Raw genomic sequence first — 22,991 nt, 5'->3', positions numbered from 1 at the left:
TGTTGGACGCATGAACACTTTCTGCAGGATAAAAGGACTTAAAACTTCTTATCATTTCTTTAGATTTGAAACATAATAGCACAGTTTTTCCACGCCTGCAGATTGACAGTCCACCCGAATCCAAAACAAAAACGGAGAATCAAACAAATATAGTTTGGGTCACCATTAAGTATTTAATAATTAATGCCTCGAGAGCGTATTTTCGGAATGGTGTAGAAAGTTTATCATTTTAAAATTGTTACAAAAAATCAAAGGGAAGTGACCGTAATATATATCCAAAATCATAAGGATGATTAGTGTTATAAAGCTAAATTAGTTTATCAATATAATCATCCCCTTTGAGGGAAACATTTGACTGTGTAAGATCATCAGAATAATGCAACCTGAAACAACAAATAACTATCTATAGTATTCCTGATTCCATAACATAAAAAATCAATTAAACAACCTTCGCTGCTTAATTCTATTTATAGGAAGGAGACTCGAGTGACGGATAAATTAAAAATGAAGGATGAAAGTTTTATTAGCTTAGCTTATACATAACAAGGTGGAAGGTTCATTGTTTGGAACATATACAATTACTTATACATGGACCGTACCAATCTAGCTGTTGTAGAAGCAATGTTACATCTACAACTTCCAATAGTACGTCTTTTATACTCCTCTAGAGAAGGAAATGGTTTTTCTTGTTTTCACCCTCCATTGCTGACATGGCGGAGCATCCATGGTGGCATCAAGGAATAATTAAAACCAGGGAGAGCTTGACCCGATCCATCTGTGTTCATTTCCCTTGTTCCTCCAAAAGGCCCACTGATAGACATTATAAACTTCCATCATTTATCAGTTTTTTGGACATTTAAACAAATGGTCACCCCAAACTTATGACAGACGTGCATGTTTTAAAACGGATTAAGAGACAAGCTAGCATTGGTTCCCTTTTAACTAGATCTTCTTTGAACAAACATCAAACATAAAACCTGGAACTTCATCCTAAAGAAAGGAATAAAGCTATAGGATTTAATTTAATCATATCCACTGACAGTATAATTTTTACACATCAGTGTAATTTATGCTATAGCATATAAGATACAGTACTCTTTAGGTCACTAAATCCACTTTTTTTTTTTTTTTTGATAAGGTAATAATTTTATTTAAATTGGGGGGAAAAGACCTGATATACCAAAAAGAGAGAACCTACTTCAAAACATGATTCTCAAAAAGGAGACAATCTTCTATACAAACAGGAGTCTCACAGGAACACCAAAAGAAAATTAGAATTGTGAGCAATTATATGTAATCTTTAAGGTGACCTGATAGTGTAAAATTAGTTGCTTTGTTCCTTTTGATGGAGAGAAACGTTGCAAAAAGTTATTGTAAAAGTTCGTTCGCACTGTCAATAGGTAAAAGTCATCAAGAGAGAGAGAGAGAGAGAGAGAGTACCCAATTGTTAGGTTAGGAACTTGGTGAGATTGTGATGGAGGCACATGATGAAAGGTTGCTGAGTTTTGGCCTGAGTTGGGTTGTGCTTGCCCATTTTGTGTCTTCTCGTTTTCTTTCAGCTGTTTTCAGTTCACACAATATTTTTAATGAGACCACGAGGATACCGATAGAATTTCAAATTTGTAACACCTACTAGTTTAAGATGTTAAAAAGCAGGTTGTAGCATATACCTTCTTACTTATCAAGTTGTTTTGTTCTTGCAGCGCTTTCTCCTGCTCATAGTCGAAGATTTACTTATAAGACAAATGAGATCATAAATATAAGCAGATATAGAAGTGACTGTATACGTGATATTTTTTGCTTAATTTAATTAGTTGGACTGTTTACTGACTGTGTTAAATAGCATTGTGCCTTATACTGGCAGGGATCGCAAGCTATATATGTTAGCATAAATATAACAAGTCGAACTAGATGGAAATCAAGTACCTTTTTCTGCAGCTCAGAAATGGACTCGTGCATCAGTTGGTTCTGCATATTCAAGTGACATACTTATTGAGAAATAGCTAATGGAACTGTAACGATAACAGTTTAATTTCTATACATTGACTGTGTAAGTTTTTATAACTATCAGTTTTCCTTAAAGATTACTATAGGTGACCGTTCATACAATATGAGATTAGTGATTAAAAAAATAAACACATGTTACATGCTAGAACATGTTATATACATGAATCATATAATTTATTTATTTTAAAATATCAGTGTATATAAGGTAATTTTTTGTAATGAGCATTACATAATCAAATGTGGAGAGCATCAGGAAAAAGGAAAAAAATAAGAGAAGATGTGAATAATGCTAACCTTCCTGGTTCGTATTCGCTTCAATGATGTATCAATCTGTTGTTCTAAACTTTGGAGCTCCCGCAAACTGAGAGGGTCCAGATCCTGACCCATATAATGCCTGCACATTTTAATGTAACAAATAGATATTCTACCAATACAGCAAGAACGCTACACATGATCTGAAGTTCTGATAGATATGTGAACAAAGATATGTGAAGTGAAGTAGGGTACCTTATATTTCTTTGTAAAAGTTCAATCCTTGACATTAGCTTCGGACGCTCCACACTCCAATTTTCCTACAGCAATGCATCAATAGAGTCAAAAGGAATACCAAATCTAGAACAAATAAAGAAAGAGGAGCTGAAATAAGCGTTTGGACAATATCCGGAATGAAATTAAAGAAAAAGTGTATTTGTAGTTGAACTAGAAAAAACTTTTGTAGAGATTGATGTGTTAACAACATGGACTCGGCTTGGAGAAAAGTTTGTGAAAGTTGAACAACGGATGAATCAAGAAAAACAATGAGCTAAGCAAACTGAAGGATTTTGCATATCACCTTGGGATCAGAGTCATTAGGATTCAACTTTCTCTCTGCATATGAGTATCTTTCGTATCTTTCTAGAATACTTTCCATGCTGCACAGAAAACACTCTGAAGGTCAATAAAAGACAGTACTAAATTGAACTATTTAACTGTACGATTTTTAATTTGCTAGTATGATGTGTCAGCAAGGTTCTGGGATTTGGAAACATTGGCTTAACTCTAAGGCAAACTAATGCTAATTGAGGTAATGAATTAACATGATAGCATGAGACAGCAGATTCATAAAACTGACTTCTCATAACTAGTTTCAGTCCTTAGGATTGAGTTATATTGTACCTAGTTGTAAGTTATTGTAGAGTTAGTTTTAATGTATAAGAGAACAAAGTGTTTAATTTGTTTTGAAATATAAGTTAGTCTTTTCACAATTGAAGTAAGGGTGTTTACAGTTACTAATTGAAGTAAGGGTGTTTACAATTACTACTCTTCCATTATATTTTTATAACCATAGTGTTTGGGTTAGCTTGGGCACACTTCAATATATCACATGTTACCTAACCTTCCATCGGCACAGGTGCCTAAAAACTCTGTCCGCCAAAGTTTGGCTAGGTGAGAAAAAATTATCTAGTATTTTTTGCTCGGTAAAATTTCAACCTAAAACCTCATTATTATTCTCAACACACTTCATTGATAATTAAGTTGCACCCTTGTTGTGGTTGCTTACTCTACCATTGATATCCATTAGTGCTTAAATAGGCTTCTAGGTTTTAGAATGAGAAGATTTTGCAATTTAGATAATTAGGTATATCGATTCAAAGTGAAAGATATATGTTCTATTTGAACTAATTTCAGCTTGATACAAGATCAAAGTTGCTTACACCTTCCAGCAGGGATTATCAAGAGGTTGGATAGCATCAGAAGGGAATTCTTGTGGCAAGGGAACAAAGGGAAAAAAAATGATTTCACTTGGTGAAGTGGAAAGTAGTGATTACTGGCAAGAAGAGTGGGGGACTGGGAATAAAAAATATAAAAATGCAGAGCAAAGCACTTAGAATGAAGTGGCTATGGAAGTATGCCAATGAAAATCAACTATTATGGAGGAAAGTTATTAATGCAAAATATGAGGAGGAAGATAGCTGGATGATAAGGAGATTACCACACCATATGGGGTTAGTCTTTGGAGATCCATAAGAGCCTTATGGAATGAAGTTAAGTGCAATTCCAAGATCAATGTAGTTGATGGGGTCAAAACCAGATTCTGGAATGATAATTGGCTTGAGGTCAGTAATGCGAAAAACCATTTCCAAGTATATACAATATTGTCTTAGATCATCAAAGGACTGTGTTGACATTTGTGGACACCTCAAGGATGGAACTTCACTTTCAAAAGGCAAATCAATGATTGAGAGATACAAAGAGTGGCTGATTTTTTTAACACATTGGAATAGTTAAGGGATGTTTTTTGGTGGGTCAAAATAACAAAGAGTGTTCAAAGTTAGTTAAAACATAGGATGATGAATCAATCAATTCAACAGATTACCAAATGGCCCGGAAACACATTTGGAGACCCAAAATTCCACATAAAGTTTGTCAAGCTTTGTGTGGCTTTTAGCTAAGAAGCGCCTTACACAGATAATTTGATGAAAAGGGGTAATTTTATGCTCTAGATGTTTCCTTTGTGGAGAAACAAGCAGAGATGATTAACCATCTGTTCCTACATCGTAAGTTTACACAAGAGCTTTGGAGAATATTTTTAAATCTCAAAGGTATAGCCTAGACCATGCCTGGCAAAGTTTCAGATGCTCTAAAGAGTTGGGAAGAGGCAGGATTACAGGCAAAGAGCAGAAACAGATGGAGAATATAATTGTCCATGCCAAAGATATGGTGGGCAATATGGAAGGAAAGAAACTCCATATGTTTTGAGAGTACAGAGAATGGAGTGCAGAAGCTCAAGTTGAATGTATTTTATTACTTTGTTTTTTGTGTAACCAGGCTTATTCAGATGATACTGTTTCCATTATTGATGTATTACATTCAATATAGAAGTAGAATAGTAGAGTCTTGGAGTACTTTTGTAGATATGGTTTCAGTACAACCTATGTACTGTTTTGCTCATATGGAATACAATACAATTACCAGTTTAAAAAAAAAAAAGTTGCTAACAGCTATAACAAATCAAGCTAGCTAGGTGTTTATTCATGCAGTCATAAATTAATAACCAGCCTAACTTTACAAGGGCTTGTTTATTGTTTCTAGCTGAATGAGACTATTTGACAAGATATATCACAATCATGTTTATCATAATGTGTAAGTAGGGGTATACAAAGCAAACCGACAAATCGCACCACACCGATAAACCGAGTCAAATCGAGAAAAAAATCCGACTAGTGGTTTGGTTTGACTTGGTTTGGTGTTGAAAAAAACAAACGCGACCATAATTGGTTTGGTTTGGTTTTAGCTAAAAAAAAAAAAAAATCAAACCGAACCAAACCGACCCGACATTACGTGTATTCAATTTTTAAAATATTTTATACATAAAAATATTTATTTGTAATGTAATTTGAAATATTTCTTAAATTTTTTATCATATTATTTTAAGCTTGAACTTAAAATTTGGAATACCAATAAGTTTTATATCCCATGGATGTCAGTAACTCAAATAAAGTCCAAATCAAAACCAACTCAACACTAATGCTAACAAAATAAATTCAATTCTAACACTAGGAAGGACAAGAATGTTGGATATCTATTCTTTAGTTTTGTATAATTGGTTTAGAGCGTAAAAATACATAGTTTAATTTTTTTCTTTGTCATGTAATTAATACTTATTAGCCGTACTTATTTTAGCATAACTTAGTATTTAGATTAAAGTCATTTTCTTTATGGCTTATTAATTAGCAATGCTTATTTTTTGTTGAATATTTTAATACAATGTCATCATCCGTCTCATATTTTGTGTTATTTTTTTAAGAAACATCTTAGTTATATAGTTGAATCTTACTAGGACTAAAGAATATTTGAAGGCAAAGTCATATGTTTTGTATGAAGACTTTTTTGGTAAAAAACCCGAAAAAACCGAATAACCCCGAATTGAAAAACCCGAATTTTATTAGTTTGGTTTGGTTTATAAATTTAAAGACCCGATGCAATTGGTTTGGTTTGATATTTGAAAAATTCGAACCAACCCGATCCATATACACCCCTATGTGTAAGATATGCCTTGCATAAATTAAAATACTAGGTATGAATAAATCTAGTTACTAGGTCTTTTAACTCATCATTTAACAGTGATACACTCATACAGGCCAATGCATAAGTTATCACTTCTACCTTTTTATTGTATCTTATACCAACAAACACATTGTAGTCTAAGCTCCAATTTTTTATCCTTATTAACGAGTCTCTCTATATAATGGATTAATGATCAACCAAAAAATCTTAAGAGGCTTTCTCTTCATGAGATAATGATCAAATTGCTATATATTCATGCAAAATTGGATGGTACAATTTCTTTTTCACCAAATGTTATTGTTTATAATTTCTCCTATTAAGTTTCAAGAACATCTTAATTTAAAATTTAACCAATAAAAATTACAGGCTTCTCTGTTAAGATATGCTTTTGTGTTATATAACTTAAGTGCAGTTTTTAATTGGTGTGAGCAATTGTGTAGTTTCCTTCTTTGGAATGTACTCGTTAGTTGTTCGAATTTCCTGATCACGAGCAATATATTATGATTCTTGATTGATATGTATTATTCTTATTACAAACTTTAAGAGGATATTAATCATATAGATATAACATGAAATCATAGCCTAGAAACAATTTACTCAAGGATTTGGATCAATATCAATATTCAATTGGAAAACCAAGCCATTTCCTCTCTAATACAAACATGATTAACATTTTAACTTGTCATTATCAGAGACCAAAGGACCGGAAGATAACTTATACATTGGTAATGTAAAGAATTTTTACTCTATGATAATCTATTAATCTGTTATACTAGATAATTTATCTTGTTATTTCAAATTACTAAATTTTTTTCGTAGACAATTACTTAAAATTACATTTAAGATGAACTGACAGTAGAAAATTTCTTTACATTTACATAGTCTGTGAATATGTAGAAGTTAATGTCATTGGAGTACACGTCATAGAGGGCGCTCCTCGTACTATCAATGAATGAACTGACAAAGAGGCACAAGGCTCTAGACTCCCCATTTCCGACAGATATTTGTCTTATTGGTCTCTCCAATTTAACACACTCTTAGCTTCAAAGATGAAATATGCTCTTTCTTCAGCTTTTGCTTTTGTTGTCTATTTTCTCTCTCCCTTTAATCCTATTAGAATTTCCAAATAATCAGAAGCTCCCCACAAGTTACAACTTTTTCAGTTTTTTGACAGACAATATACTAAAGAGCAAGCACTGGTGATCAATTCAGTAGGTTGTGTATCACAGATGCATCGATGTTTGACTACATCTGACAATATTTGAACTTTTAAATTTCTTTTCTTGGTGCATTTGATCTCTGTGTAACGTAATAATGTCAAAATTATCTAAAAACCAAAATACTAACATGACAGCCTGACAAAAAATTGAAGCATAATGGAAGAAGTAACATATTTATTTGTTTAAGAACAAAATCTGTCTTTTCGTTTTACTTGCCTGGTTGGTTCGTCTGACATAAATAAACTTCAATTCTTCAAAGATTAATAAGTAGAAACTAAGTACGTACTTCATCACTTTTCATAATTACGAATCATAGGCATCAATCACTTAAAACTTTTTGGAAGAAATAAGAGAGTTTAAAAGTAATTACTTCACCTCACATGAAACCATATCCACCGAAAAATACAAACCATATCCATCAAAGGGGAAAACGGCGAAACTTGAACATTTTTAGTCATATTGATTTACAAAGGGTATAATGAGTTTAACTGAACATACAAACAATTTCAGAAATTACTGCATGAGTTTGGCTAGGTTAGATTCGATCAGTTGACTAGTTAAGGAAAAATATATCATGACTAATTTTTAGGTTAATTGTGTATAACTAAAATAAATTTGTTTTTGATCAGTTGACTTAGGTATCTTTCAGCTTGATTAGCACAAGATACTAATAAAAAGGAGTGAGTGAGTACCTGGAGTCAGTGGAGTACTCAAAGAGCTTGCCTTTGGTAGAGAAAACGATCAAAGCAACGTCAGCATCACACAAAACGGAAATCTCATTAGCTTTCTTCAACAATCCAGATCGTCTCTTTGAGAATGTCACTTGCCTGCTTATCTTGTTCTCTATCCTCTTCAACTGTACCCTACCTCTTCCCATCTTTATTAATTTCCACGAAAGTCGGTCTAGTGAGTTTCAGAAGGAAAAAGTCTGTGTTTGTAAGCAAGAAAGCCAAGAAGAAAAACCCTAAATCGAAACGCTGTTTATTCCTCAATAAAGAAAGTGGCCGATAGAAAATAATTATGTCATACGCTTTTGTTCTTGGTTGTAAGCAAGTATTACTGAATCATGTAGGTTGTCATTTAAGGAGTTTGGTTGATACTAAGGTTGAAAAAAAAAGAGGACTAATTAAGGTTGTGTCCTACCATGTGAATAATGAAAAATTTGATCTGTTTGGATTAAAGAAGGAGAAGAAACACGAGGACAAGGGTAGGGATTGGAGGTGTTCTTGTTGATTTTTGATTGAATAAATGAAAGGGCAAGATAACCTGATAGTATGATATAAATTGGAAACAAGGGTGGTTTAGGGGGTGTTGCGTTGTCGATTTTTGATTGGATGGGACACAGCGGTAATGCCTTGTGGTTAATGGCGTCGTTAAGAGCCTGGGTTTTGCCGTTTTGGTACAAACCACATGACTAGGATTCTACCTCTAGGAACCCATTTTATGAACCGAACGCAGTACATCTGTTTGAGTTACTCACTGACTAGTTGTATGTGCAGTTATATTTGTATATACTTCTGTTGACGGCGCTTTACGTCCTTCTCACATTACTTACACACCTTTACTCTTTTTCCTATGTGTGGCACAAACCGCAAGTATGTGCCCTTTGTGTTAGGGCCGTTTGGTAGAGTCAAGAGTGTATCAAAATTAGTATTCCACTAAATAGGGTGTGTTAGTAATATTGTTGTTATTGGTAAATGCTGAAATTAGTTTGCTGAAATTATTTTTTATGCACTGTTTGGTTTGGTATATTAAGGTCAATTCTATCTATAACCATGCTTATTCATATACTAGTCTCTAAAAAATTCTCATTGATCGAAAGACTAAAGATCAAGAAAAGAGTACTCATAATTATAAAAAAAAAAAAATTAAAAAAATAATAATTTGTGTTGCGTTCTTTTCTAGCACAAGTCATCTAATATGGTTGCTTCTTAATTATGTGTCATTAATTATTTAAGTTGGCCACATAATTAGATAACTTACTAATTAGGCGCCGTTTGTCCATAGATACAAAAAAAAAATTCACTTTTTTTTTTTGAAATTTTGGAGTTGGAGTTGGAGTTGTGTTTGGCCATAGTTTTTTTGAAATTGTATTTTTTGGTGAAATGTAGTTGTAAAAAAGTGAATTTTTTTTAAAAACAAGTTTTTTTGAGTTTTTGGTATTCGAGAATACAACTTCAAAGTTGTATTCGGAATTCTCATGTACAAACGTCGATTCCGAAAAAGTGAAAAAAAATTCCGGAATAAAGTGTATAATTATTATGGCCAAACGGGGGCTAAAAGAATTATTTATGAGGAAGCAAATATTGCAGGAAATAAGTATTAAGAAGGCACATATTATTTGATGTTTTGTAAACTAACAGAATTTGAAGTATGAAAAACAATTTCAAACTAACTATAATTGTAAACTGAAAAGATATTTTAGCATTTTATGAATTTTGTTAACATATAATTTTTAGTTTAAGATAAAAATAGATTGTTTCGGTATATATTGATTAGCACTCGTAATTTCATCGATGTTACCGTAAAATATGACGATTAAAGCCTAGTCTAAATACATCTATAGATACTATATTTATTCTTTCATTGAGAGATTTAGCGAACTTAACTATAAATACAAATAAAATAAAATTTTAAAAAATTTGACTCTTAACTAATTTTTATAGATGCTAATTCTAATCAAATCATAAAAAAATATTAAAAATATCAAAAATTAAATATTAAACTTTCTTTTCCTTTCAAAAAATGCATGCGAGGAAATGTTTTCTTTTTTGTTTTTCTTATTCTTAGTTGAATATTATTTTGTATACTTTACATCATAATAACCGTATAACTAAGTTATCAATCTCAAATAAGTTAGAATCGATTAAATTTAAATTTTTAATCATATCTCAATGCGACGACATATCTAATAATTTTGTTCCTTCTGTTTCTATTATTTTGAGGATCGATCCTGAAACTCATTCTCTATTATACAAAATTATGTTAAAATATCATACCTAAATTTATGTTTTCAAAATACAAATTAACGATCATTAATAAACAAGAGCATGGAAAATTTAACAGTAATTTTAAAATTTACCAAGTGAAAATATCATCTACGGATTACTTTTTCAACAATAAATGGGTTCTTTAAAATTATTGTATCTTTGTCACAAATATTTCTGTTAGATATGACATCATCATTGTAGAGAACTTTTGAAGCATTTTAAAGGATCTCAATTTTGTTATATTACCCAATGTGGCAATCAAAGTAATAAAGAAATAAAGTAGGGGTAATTTTATGGGATAGAAAAAGTACATATCCACTTTGCAAAAGTTAATTTGATGGACCATATATTACCAAATAGGTTTGGAAGTTTCTTGATTTATTGAAAAATACTTTGGAATATGATGCAATAAATATCAAATACAAGGACAAAATTGAAAGTACAAACCATTTAGTTAGCAAGATCCCCAACAAGAAAGTTGAGAAGTAACTAAGGACGACAAAATTTATTACATTTTCACTTATTATATATAGTAATAAATAATTAATCCTTACATTGCTCATATATACCATAATTTGCTATGTAATACAGTAATACCAAACCCAATACATATTGTATTATTTTTTCTAATGCAACCTACCAAACAACCCCTAAGGTCCCAGGAGGACATTAGTTACACACCTTTGCTCTTTTTCAAATGTACTATAATACAGGATCCAAGTGCCTCTTCTTGTCCATTGTGTCCTTTCCTCTTCTTGTTCCTTCGAACCAAAATGTATTCGTTCTTACATTATCAGGCTAAATTGATTTATAACAAGTAATTTTTGTAATAATTTGATATGTTAATTTGAAAAGCATAATAATAACCTACTATATTCAACTAAATTATTCAATAGTGTGAAAAATATTTAGACTATGAATGTATATAATTTATACCCATATATGCATGGATAATGGTTGGAAAAATGAAATTAGATCTACGGAAACTTCTCGGCATGATTATAAACTTTTTTATTGCAATCAGAAATAACTATCGCAAGGACAGATTTTTGTGCTCGACTAAGGGCCCGTTTGTCCATAAATACCAAAAAAAAAAAAAATCACATTTTTTTTGGAATTTTGGAATTGGAGTTGTGTTTGGCCATAGTTTTTGAAATTGTAGTTTTTGGTGAAATGTAGTTGTAAAAAAGTAAAAAAAGTGATTTTTTTTTTTAAAAACAAGTTTTTTGAGTTTTTGGCATTCCGGAATACGACTTCAAGTTGTATTCGGAATTTTCATGGCCAAACGCTGATTACGGAAAAAAGTTAAAAAAAATTCCGGAATAAAGTGAATAATTCTTATGGCCAAACGGGGGCTAAGTATTGGATGCAATAACTTTGGACCCATCAAAGTTTGTTGTTGTGATTTTCTTTCAGAAAAAGAAGTAGGCTCTTGGCCATGAAAACCAAATATTTTTCACTTTATTTGGAATTTTTGGAGTTGAGTTGAAGATGGAGTTGTGTTTGGTTATAGTTTTTGCCAGTTAATTTTTTGTTGTTTGAATGTCTTGAAAGTGTGTGTGTGTGTGTTGGGGGGGGGGGGGGGGGGGGGAAGTGGAAACAAGTTTTTTTTAGTTGTTTTCCAAATTTTAAATACAACTTCAAACTTGTATTTGAATTTGCATCGCTAAACGTTGATTTACAAATAAAGTGAAATAATTTTTTGGAAAACAGTGAAAATTTTCATGGCCAAGTGTTAGGTAATAAGTTAAATATCGGAAGACTAGCTGAAATGTGAACAAATATCAATATATATAACTATCTCGATGTTGTCAGGAAAAAAACACTACTAGTAACACTTTATTTTGCTGAAAAACAACTGAATATGGAATCAGGAAAAAATATTCTCAACATAGTCAGGATAACTTAATCATAATTAACTTTTCGATTTTGAATTTGTTGGTAAGTTGTGTTAATGGGAGTCCTGTGATTCTGTCTAATTTTTTCCATTTAATTTTAACCTCATTTCAAGTACCGTCGGCAAAATGTTGCAAGGGAGAAATAATGGGTTTTCAATATTTATTGTTATAAGAAAAGCTATTGTACACACCACCTCTCGGTATCTACCATATATTTACACCTAAGATGTTGTAGTTGTTACACATCATCGTAATCCTTCGGTTCATTACATGCATGTACGGCTGGCTGCTTCGCCTATGATGTTACGTTTGTCCTAGGTTCACTTATCGGTCCATTAAGAGTTGAATATTATTTTTCGTCTCGAATATACTCCTCCAACTAACGGTTTTCCATTGTAGAAAAATTGGTTCCATTCGATTGATATAGTAAAATCCACATCGTAGAGCTATATTTAGACATTCTTAAATTGTTCGGGGGTATATATCTGAGATTTTACAATTATTTAGTGTATGCCTAAAATTATTGTGAAAGGTATATATATAAAACAATTTGACATTTTAGGGGTAACTTTGGATTATTTTTTTCTTTGTCGACATAGCTCCACCGTCGCAAATGTCAAAGCCATACTCAACATCCGTTAGTCGGAATAGTATATTTAAGACGAAAGATAATCGTGGGGACTATTATGAACCGAAAGGTTAATGAAGGTCCAATAAAAATAATGTACTGAAAAGAAATCGCAATTTTTCTTTTTGGCTTGTAATCATCAGTCGAGCACAAAATATATCGACGAGAAAAGTGAATAGTGGCACGCCGCACGCAGCTTAAGGTTTAAGGTGGCCTTTGCTCATCAAAAAACAAGACGAGGTAGGGTTGTGCTTATAGGCTTGGTGAATGGTGGTCCTTATTATGTGTAGAAATAATTAAGGCTAAACACAGGTCACTTTTGCTTTCCTATAATCAAGATATAAGGTCTACTTTATTAATTGGAAAATTTATACGTACTAGTATTAAGTTACTACGAGTCCTAGGAACAAGTTGTTTCCTAGTAAGAAACTTCACGCGTTACAACAATAAATATAGAATCATAGGGGACCATGACATGCGACCAGGCAAATTTGATTAGAATAGTTATATAGTACAGTTACAATTGGTTTTCCAAATCCTTCAAATAATACCAATACTACAGCTTTAAGTGGGGGACCATGACACAAAACTAAAAAAGAGCTATTTAATTATGGCAAACTAATATAATAAATAAATAAAATATAGATTAAAGGACAAAGTGTTAAAAAAAATGGTTTTATAATAGTGTATGTATACAGAGACATTACTCCGTTGATTCTGTAATACATTTAAAATCTCAGATCCCTACCTTAATGTGTTACTTCAATAGAAGACATTGTACATATCCGTTGTTCTTAACATGAGAAGACCATCTTAGCCATTGTACTTTTTTATTATTCGCAAATTAATTATTACTGTAACTTTTCTTTTTGAAAATGGCGAGGTAGCAGATTTTAGCATTGTTAAATCCCTGAAAGGACAATTTGATGATCTAGAGGTCATATGAACCCTATTGTTGTTACAGAGTTCGTATTTAGTCTCCCTCACTCTCTTGGTCAGTTTTTGTTAAATTGAGCATACCCTAGTAATTATGCTAATAAGAGATGGCCATCTAAGAAGCAAATATAGAGCAAATTTCTTTTCTTAATTCTAAACTAATCATGATAAATTTGTGAATATTCATTAAAGTAAAGGATCAAGAGAGTGCATAAGAGAATACCCAAGATGCATTCTCTTAAACATATTGACATTCGGTAATGAAAGGCTATCAAATAACCTAGTCAAGGGGTAATTAAGACTACGAATAGTTTAAGTGTGCAACTAATAATTCATGATAAGTTTAGGCTAGGGGTGGGGTGGGGTGGGGTGGTGGGGGTGGGGGGTTTAGGTATTCTGACTTCAATTAGTTGAAGATTTAATGTGCTTTTTTAGTCATATATCATAGAGACTAAATTCAATTAAACCACTATTATACTTTACATAGACTTATTTAACATACATAGGATTATACTAACTTCCTTTAGACAATGAAAACCCACTTTAGATTATGTTTATTGAGTAAATCAGGCAAAACATGAGTATCTCACAACTTTTCTAATTATGGCAACCACTTTCTCTTTCTCACGTTCTTTATGGCGTCTACCGACCTTTGTTTTGAAAAAACAAGAAAAAATGTAGTGTCCTTATGGTAAAAATTATCCTCCTCCATGTAAATTTTCTGTTTCCCATTCAATTTTGTTCCCAAAATAGCTTCTGGTTTTTTATCAAAGCCAGTACTCCCTTCGTGTCTGTTTTCCTCTTTTCGCGTCTTTTCTTATCCATTGTACCAAAATAAATGAACAGCTACCACGTTTGGAAAATCCTTTGCATTCTCTCAACTACTTTTTAAATTCGTATATTTATTCTATTTTAAGAAAAAGAAAGGAATCCGAAGAACAAGATAACAATCGTGCTCATTTCCAAAAGGCAGATGTTGACTTGAATTCATCTAAACCCATAATTTTCTAGACGAAGTATAGATATATATATAAATATGTAAAAATTCACTAAATTTTTAATAAATATTATATCTGAACTCATAAATTAAATTGCAATGAGTTAGCACTAAAATTTTAAAAGTTGGACTCCTTAAATTTAAATCCGAAATTCTTCTCTGCTCATTTCGATAACTTTATGGCAACTTAATTAAAATAAGTTTATCAAAACTCAAAAGGATGGATGAATAATCCGGGTTCAATTCTCCTTTTTTCTTATTAATCATGGCATTCTTGTTAGGTAGAAGGGTGGCAAGAATCGAGGTTTGCCAAATGGAAGACCATATGACTTATTCGATAAAAAAATAAAAAGAAGTAAATTAAAATATTGTTACATATATACCCTAATCATATGATGCTCTCGACACGCCACAAACCACATACTCCTATTTTTGTTAATGGTTAACAACAACAAAATTCTTATAAAGAACCATATATTCGTAACAACTGTCTTCTGATTCTCTAATTAAAAATGTGAGTGGCCATGGCGGCTGAAATTAAAAATTAAAAAGAAAAACTGAAGCCAAGATCCCTTGCCAGGGCAATCAGAACTAAATCTTGGAGTATTAATTAGTGGGAACAGAATATTATTGTGTGCTAACTTCAGTTGTTTAATTTATAGTATACATACCTAAAGAGTGTATACTTTGCAGATCGAGCACCTTGGTGACACTAAAAGCCCTAAAAGAACAATTTAAAATAAATTAATTAATTAATAAAGCAATACAGAATAATATAGGGGTATTTAATCATATATATTATTTTCTTTAGGAGAAGGCCTCGTGAATACATAGGTATTCTACACTATGAAATTAGAAGTAATATGAGACAGCATAATTCCTTAAGTAGTACAGTGTTTATATTGAATAGAAACCACTCCTTTGAGGCCATTTGATTCTTCAATAAAACGTGAGGACAAATAATGAATGCACTTACATTGAGAAGTTTGAACATTCACAAAAGATCAAATCCAGTTTTACACGTAAAGATGAAACAAGTTACAAATGTAAGCATGGCACAATTATGTTAAAAAATAAATTTTCACTTTTATAAATGTATAATAAATTCAAATAGAATAATTCAACAATATTTTGATGAGGCTAAGTTTTACTATTCTCCCAGAACATGGTCAACATATAATTAATCCCAATTTCTCCCAGCAGTCAAAAAGAACAAGTTATGTTTTCAACTATTCTTTAAATAACAATGTAAATCTGAACTGAGATTTTTTTTTTTTTAAGAAAATACTTATAAGTTTTCCCTCTAACAAAATTCCGCTAAGTAATGGAGAAGTAAAACAAAATATATTCCACAGAGTTATTAAATTTAGGACCTCAGGTAGGGTAGTTCATTTTCTCTTATTCTTGTTGTTAATGTTTGCCGAAGAAAATGATGCATCTGAAAGCTCTTGTGGCGATTCCAGTGAGCTGTACCAATGGGTTTTCAACTTTGTGCCTGTGATTCTTGGGCCATATTGTAGTTGATCTCACTAGTTTGGGCTTTGTTAACCTATTAATTCTGTGTCATTCGCGCAAATGGCCTTATTCGGGGGTAGTCTTTAATTTTTGGCCCTCAAATTTTTGGTGTTTAATTTTTTCCCTTCGGCATTTAAATTGGCCGAAAATACTCCTGAGATTCTAGGTTTGAACCCCAGCAGAGTATTAAAAAAAAATTGCAAGGCAGAATTTCATAGTAAATTAGGTCTATTCGGCAAAAGTTAAGTCTTAAGGCCTAACTTCAGTAGAATCCCAGCTAGGGGCGGGCATGGTATGGTAGATAACGATTACCATACCGAAATCGAATTTTTTTATACCGCAATTTCTGTATTATGGTATTTGGTATGTATTTTTAAAAAGTTTGGTATTCGGTACGGTATTCGGTATTCATAAAGAAAATACTGATACCGTACCGAAGTATATAATTACATATACAATTCATATATCTTAGTATAATAAATATATAAACTAGTATTATTAGAAAACTAATTGTTTAAACGTTGAAACTGTGACTACTCGATCTTGATTTAAATGTCTTTTTTGTGTAATTGATTTACGAAGCGGATTGCTTGTACTTTCTTTTGAATATTTTTGCATGTGTAAGGTGTTTAGTACATAATAGTTGAGATGTTTCTTAAGTAACAGAAGTCATAATTCTCCATGATATGAGTATATGTAAGTCGAAATTGGACAAACTATGGTACCGATTTACCGTACCGTTAAATATTGAAATCGAACTTTAAAATACCAAACCATCCTGAATTAAATTGGGACGGTAATGGTATAGTATTTTTAGAAACCGAAAACCGAAATTACCGTACCGAAGTTTCAAATACCGTACCATGCCCACCCCTAATCCCAACAGAGTTAAAAAATAAAAAATAAAATTGTAAGGCAAGTTATGCCATAAGTCATAGTTCTATTTAGAAGTTATGCCTTAAGGTATACCCCTTGTCCCAAGATAGCTTTTGCCTTAGGCATAACTCAGAACTACAGAAGTTATGCTTTATGAGGCCTAACTTTTGCGAAACCTCGCCTTGTGAAATTGTTTTTTTTTTTTTTTAACTGAGCTGAGTTTGAATCCAGAATCTCGAAATATTTTCATCACTTTTTTAGATGAAAGACAAAAACTAAAAAACAGCGCGTTTGAAGGGCAATTCAATGATTATTTTTGTGTAGGACAAGAAGCTATTGTACATCTAAAAGCGAGAACACTCTAGGCTAAAACATGAGAAAATGATTTAACATAACCCTTCATAATTTCAATAAAATAAAATCGTGAGGAATGATAAAATTAAAGAACTAATAGGACAATGTCAGTTACTAATTTTCCTTTTCTGTTGATATATTGCTTATATTGACGTAGTACCGTTGCTGTAGGTATCTTAGTTGATTTTATGCAATATATGAGTCACAATATAGCACAGGTGTATCTTCAATTTATGCTCGCAATCAAATTATTTATGTAATTATACGCAAAGGGCAGGTTTTAATAACGGTATATATTCAGGAAATATTTACTTGTCCTCTCTAAACAGTGAATTTTTGCCACTGGAACATCACGTGTACATTTTAAATTTTGAATGGTTGCTTCTATGAAATTTGAAAGTTGCCATATATAATCCATTACACCTAGTAGAGAATTGGATAATTGCCTTGGACTACTTTCAACCATCTTGTATGAATTAACAGAATTTAAAATGAGTTCATAAAAAAAATATCATCTTAAAACTGTCATAATATAAATAATGTGAACAAACGGAAACTGATCAGCAACATCCACCTTATGATATTAATAAGCATTTCAAAGCAACATAGTTCGAGTTTCTTTCGATATGGTTTACAACATTCACCTTAGTATTATCCATAGAGTTTAGCTCAAAAACTAGAAAAAGAACCGTAAGAGGTGAATTTACAGCTCGGATAGACAATCAGTTTCTCCTTTATTATAACATATAATATAATATATGCTTTTATGCTACATTGAAAATAAGTTAAAGTTGGACTTTTTGAGGGACATTCACAGCATCCAACCAGGCACCATAACATTGACGTTTTGGGCATTTGTTACTGCTGTCATTTGACTTGAAGTAGTTATTGGATCATACCTGAAAAAGTAAACAAGTTAGTTTTACTTAAAATTTTCTTTCTATTACATAGTAGGAATTAGATAATTGGAAGGAAAGGGAACAACAGGAATTGAAGTATTTAACTACACTAATTGAAAGATTTTCATCGGTAGCACTAGACTATAAATGATAATTTGCTCTCTTTTTCGTAATCGCCGTCATCACCGAAGGGATCAAATGAGTTTTTTCTTTTCTTTTTCGCTTCTCATCCGGTGTCTAATACTTGTTTTAGGTCCAAGTTTTTTTCTTTTTCTTTTTCGCTTCTCATCCGGTGTCTAATACTTGTTTTAGGTCCAACTAATTCAGATTCGCTTCAAAGAATTCCACTTTGGGAATAAAGTGCTCCCTACCAAAGGCAACTTTGATCCATTCACAAGTTCAAAATCGAAATCTCTAGTTAAGGACAAAAGACTACTTACCACTCAACTATTACCTTCAATAGTGCTTCGTACTAGAGCAAGTCTCACTCGTCAACTAATTAATCGTCAGTTGCAAATTAAATACAAATAATTAGAAGTAACATAATGAAAATGCTAGGATTTACCCAATTTGCAAAGTAGAGTTGCACTCTAGAGGTTGGAAAAAACCCTGAGATTGAGCATGTTGCTGCTGACCATAATTGAGACTTTGCTCACCACCTCCCCATGTTTGTTGCATGTTGTTTTCAGCATATATATCTTCCAGCTGCTAACAAATTAATATGCGCAATTCAATGGCATTACAGCACAATTTGTTAGATCAATAAGAAAAAGTTAATTTAATGAAAAATAAACGTAAGTGATATTTCTAATAAAAATCAATCTGAAGACAACTAATTAAATCCAAGAATGTTATTTACCAAAAAAAAAGAAAAAAAAAAATCAAATCTAAGAATGAGCTAGAAAAAGAGTTACCATCACATGTATGGCCAACCTACCTTTCTTTCAAGAACCTTGTTAGCCTCATTCCACAATTTCTCCTGTTATAATGGAAAGTTACGATTACTTACTATTTTAACACATGCATAAATATTGAGCTAAGAACAATTTGGAATCAAATCAGAGTTACCTTAGTTTGAAGATCAGAAAGCTGGTCAAGCATCATTTGTGTCTATAGAGCAGCCAGAAGAAACAATTAGAATACTTGAATTAAAGAGGTTCCAAAAATTTCTCGGAAATGCCAGGAGTGCCCTCATTATTTCTTTTAATAATATGTTATTTATCTATATGTTTATATCACTCAGCTTACCCTGGTGGACCTTATGTGTTTGAGGGAAGTATCTAGTTGGACTTCAAGATGCTCAAGATCATCTATATTCAGAGGCCCCAACTCATCTCCAAGAAGTTGTCTTCAAAGAAAATGTCAACTACTGTAAGTTATAAAGAATACAAGTTGTGTACATTTTTTGTATGTTAGCATGATTAAGGTTAGGTAGCTAGTAAATTACCTTTGATATCGCTGCAGTGACTCATATTTGGCTTTGAGTTTCAAGTATTCCCTATAGCTGCTTTGCTGCAATGGATCACAAGATGATCATGAAAGAGGTCAATATAATAGTTGAATCGTATTTTGTAACTCAAACAGTTAAACACGATACAACTCATAGTTAAACCGTATTCTATTATTTGTTATACTTCGATTAGCGTATTCATTTGTATATCGATTGTAATTACTGCCTTTTGTTTCATAATGCTATATCGCTCTTGTTATTTTCATTTTCATACTGCATTGAATTGCTTGTCCTTATCTAATCTTTTTTTGTCAATGCTTTCAATCGAGCGCTCTTCGTAAAATAGCCTCCCTAGACCTACATCGCGAGAATTCACCTAGATGTAGTTGTTGTTGTAAACAGTTAAACAAGAAAAAAATTCTCTCCAAAAAAAAAAAAAAAAAAAAACTTTTGCAAATAGGCATTCTCAAAAACTCAAATCTTGCTTGCTTTTTCACGAAAAAGTTTACGAGAAGAAGATTTTTTATCTTGCATTTTTCATTCCTTTGTCTAAGGACTGGAGAAATGAAGTCAACTAGCTTTCGTTACCTCATTATCTTTGATTGATCGGTTGACTTCCAATGTACCGTAGCTGCACTTTTGGTACCTATCAAGGGTCTTGAGCATACTGATGCATAGGGGAAATAAAAGGAAAAAGTTATTAATTGTTAGCCTTGAAAATCCTTAATCGTTAGGCAAACATAACGTATGACCATGCAAATTATAAACGCGATGAAGACATTAAACATGTTTGAAGAATCAAGGCACTCAAGAAGAACATCAATTAAGGGAGTGTTAGTACGGAGGAAAATATTTTCCATAAAACTTATTTCAGTTTTCTCATGTTCGGTCGATCAAAACTTTTGGAATAATATTTTTTCTAGAAAAAACAAGTTCCATAAGTGATAATTCACTCCGATCCTCCACATCCTCCAACACACCCCACTCCTATAGCCCACACCTCCACCATCCCCACACGCTACACTCATCCATCATAATGTTTAATTTGTCTAGATTATATATAAATGCTTCTTAAGACATATTTTTCGCTTACTTACCAAAGACAAGAAAATGGGGAAAAATTCACTTATTTTTCAGGAAAACATTTTCCTTCATGCCAAACACACACTAAGGATAAGATATAGATGAGTGAACATTGCATCAAGATAGATTGTCTATACATCGCACTCTCTTGAGGTACAACCCTTCCCCGGATCCTGCGTCAAAAGACAGGATGTTTGGTGTATTAAGGATGTCTTCTCTTTAAAGAAAGGAAATTCATATAGGACAGAGTTATAACCGGCGGGCAGTGCATATGACCTATTTAGGAAAGATTTATCACAAATGTCTAAGATCACAGAGGTAAAAGAAGATTTTAAAAAATCATCTTAAGACTATTTTGCTAAGAATTGAAGTCCTTATTAGATTTTGCCAAAATTTGAAAAAATCAAACAGGTAGAAGGACTGGGAGACAATGTTTTATCCGGTTACTCCAACGTATTTAGAAGGTACACAACATTATGATAATAAAGACTTCTTCAGATCTGCAGGTACGTATGACTACTCAGCCCATCTGCCAATAAATATGATCCAAAATATACTAAGTAGATTTTCCAAGTTTATCTTTATTTAAATCTTAGGATCTACTTGTTTTATTTATTTATGAACAACTTAGGAGTAGGATTAATGTTTCATCTTATCTTGGTACTTTATTCCCTACAAAGAATGAAAGAAAAAAATCATCTTCAAGTAGTTGATTGCTGATAATCCATGATAGGTAACAGATCTTGGTTAACATATAATCAGATTATAACCTACCCACTTTTTTCCTATTTTAAAATATTTTTTTGTGGTCAAATTGGCTAGGAACTATTAGATCATGTCTTCTAAAAATCTAATTTTGCATTGGACAAGATCCAAGAAACACATAACATACAAATGATAGCCAAAACAAAGGCAAAGAGGTCAGATTCAGATCTTACAAAGACAATAAAGATCTAGACATTAGAGAGATGGAAATAATTAATTTTACTTGTTGGTGCTGCAGAATTCATAAAGCTTGCCACGATTAGAGAAAATGACAAGAGCAACCTCAGCATCACAAAGCACAGATAGTTCATAAGCTTTCTTAAGCAATCCATTTCTTCTCTTTGCAAAAGTGACCTGCCTATTTATCTTGTTCTCTATCCTCTTCAACTCAACTCTTCCTCTACCCATCCCTCCCCTCTTATTATTTTTCTTAATTTGCCACTTTCTTCTCTTGGTAACAATTAGATCCTCTTTTCAGTCCTACTGAGTCAACCAAAATTGTGAAAGAAATGAACTGTAAACCCTAGCTAGATAGAAAAAAAGAAAGGATTTTATGAGCCTTTTTTTCTTGAGTCTATGTTCAAAGTAGAGATTATAGAGAGAAAAGTGAACATGGGTTGTTTGTGTATGGCATTTCCTCTTAAGCTACTTTATTATCTTCTTCTTCTTTAAAGATTCTTTGTTTTAACCTTAGGATTTGCTTATGCCATTCCAAATTTAGGTGCCTCAGAGCTTTAGGGTTGGTCTTGTTTCCACTTTGAAGTTACATGAATTTAGCTAATGCATTAAAGTGATGTCTTACCACTTTATTTTTGGAGCGTGTAGACCACGACGGATGATTATTCGTATTTTGGGCGACACGCGACTAGTTAAGTGTTGGTATATTTGGTTCTCATTTGTGCGGTCCATTGTAGAAAAAACAAAGCGTGTACTAAATTATCTGGACACGCGTCAATTGATCAGTGGATATTACGTAGATATCATGCGTAACCAATTCGCAGTACTGGCCTAAAATTTTCTCAAAGATTGAATTTCAGGGATGTATTATTGAGTTTTTGTTTGACAATATACAACAAAGATAAGCTATTATGTGATAAAGGTGATCTGTTATTCTTGGTTTATTTAGCTAAACTATTTGTCAAGAGTTAATTTATCGATCTTTAACCTTAAGGTGGACATAATTCAATTTCATTTGTACAGTTTTACTATATGAAAATCTGAGGTCATAATTTAGTAAAAAATGTATCGTATTTGGCTCTTTGCCTACTTGAAAGGGAAAAGAGGTAGTATTAATTTTGGAATGGAGATACTATGTAGGCATTTGGA

General features: G+C 32.2%; 2 protein-coding genes across 3 annotated transcripts; both read right to left on the bottom strand.

Moving 5' to 3' along the window:
* Positions 1–404: 404 nt before the first annotated feature.
* On the bottom strand, positions 405–8,164 carry LOC132047000 (truncated transcription factor CAULIFLOWER A-like). Its single transcript, XM_059437863.1, has 8 exons — positions 7,967–8,164; positions 2,840–2,918; positions 2,515–2,579; positions 2,302–2,401; positions 1,927–1,968; positions 1,671–1,712; positions 1,441–1,559; positions 405–810 (listed from the first exon to the last, which is right to left on the bottom strand). The coding sequence occupies exons 1-8, from the start codon at positions 8,149–8,151 to the stop codon at positions 693–695; spliced, it is 750 nt and encodes a 249-aa protein (XP_059293846.1). The 5' UTR covers positions 8,152–8,164; the 3' UTR covers positions 405–692.
* Positions 8,165–18,025: 9,861 nt separating this feature from the next.
* On the bottom strand, positions 18,026–22,364 carry LOC132047001 (agamous-like MADS-box protein MADS2). 2 transcript variants are annotated; one of them, XM_059437864.1, is made up of 8 exons: positions 21,889–22,364; positions 20,406–20,484; positions 19,815–19,879; positions 19,616–19,715; positions 19,436–19,477; positions 19,305–19,346; positions 18,933–19,075; positions 18,026–18,367 (listed from the first exon to the last, which is right to left on the bottom strand). In XM_059437864.1, the coding sequence occupies exons 1-8, from the start codon at positions 22,071–22,073 to the stop codon at positions 18,280–18,282; spliced, it is 744 nt and encodes a 247-aa protein (XP_059293847.1). In that variant the 5' UTR covers positions 22,074–22,364; the 3' UTR covers positions 18,026–18,279. The 2 variants fall into 2 exon arrangements, with proteins under 2 accessions (XP_059293847.1, XP_059293848.1); XM_059437865.1 differs by having other exon boundaries at positions 18,933–19,072; positions 21,889–22,359.
* Between the last annotated feature and the right edge of the window lie 627 nt (positions 22,365–22,991).

Source organism: Lycium ferocissimum, chromosome 2 (genome assembly GCF_029784015.1).
Source record: "Lycium ferocissimum isolate CSIRO_LF1 chromosome 2, AGI_CSIRO_Lferr_CH_V1, whole genome shotgun sequence".
Classification (NCBI taxonomy): Eukaryota; Viridiplantae; Streptophyta; class Magnoliopsida; order Solanales; family Solanaceae; genus Lycium; species Lycium ferocissimum.
The sequence above is the reverse complement of the archived record's forward strand: the minus strand, read 5'-3'. Positions and strand labels throughout refer to the sequence as shown.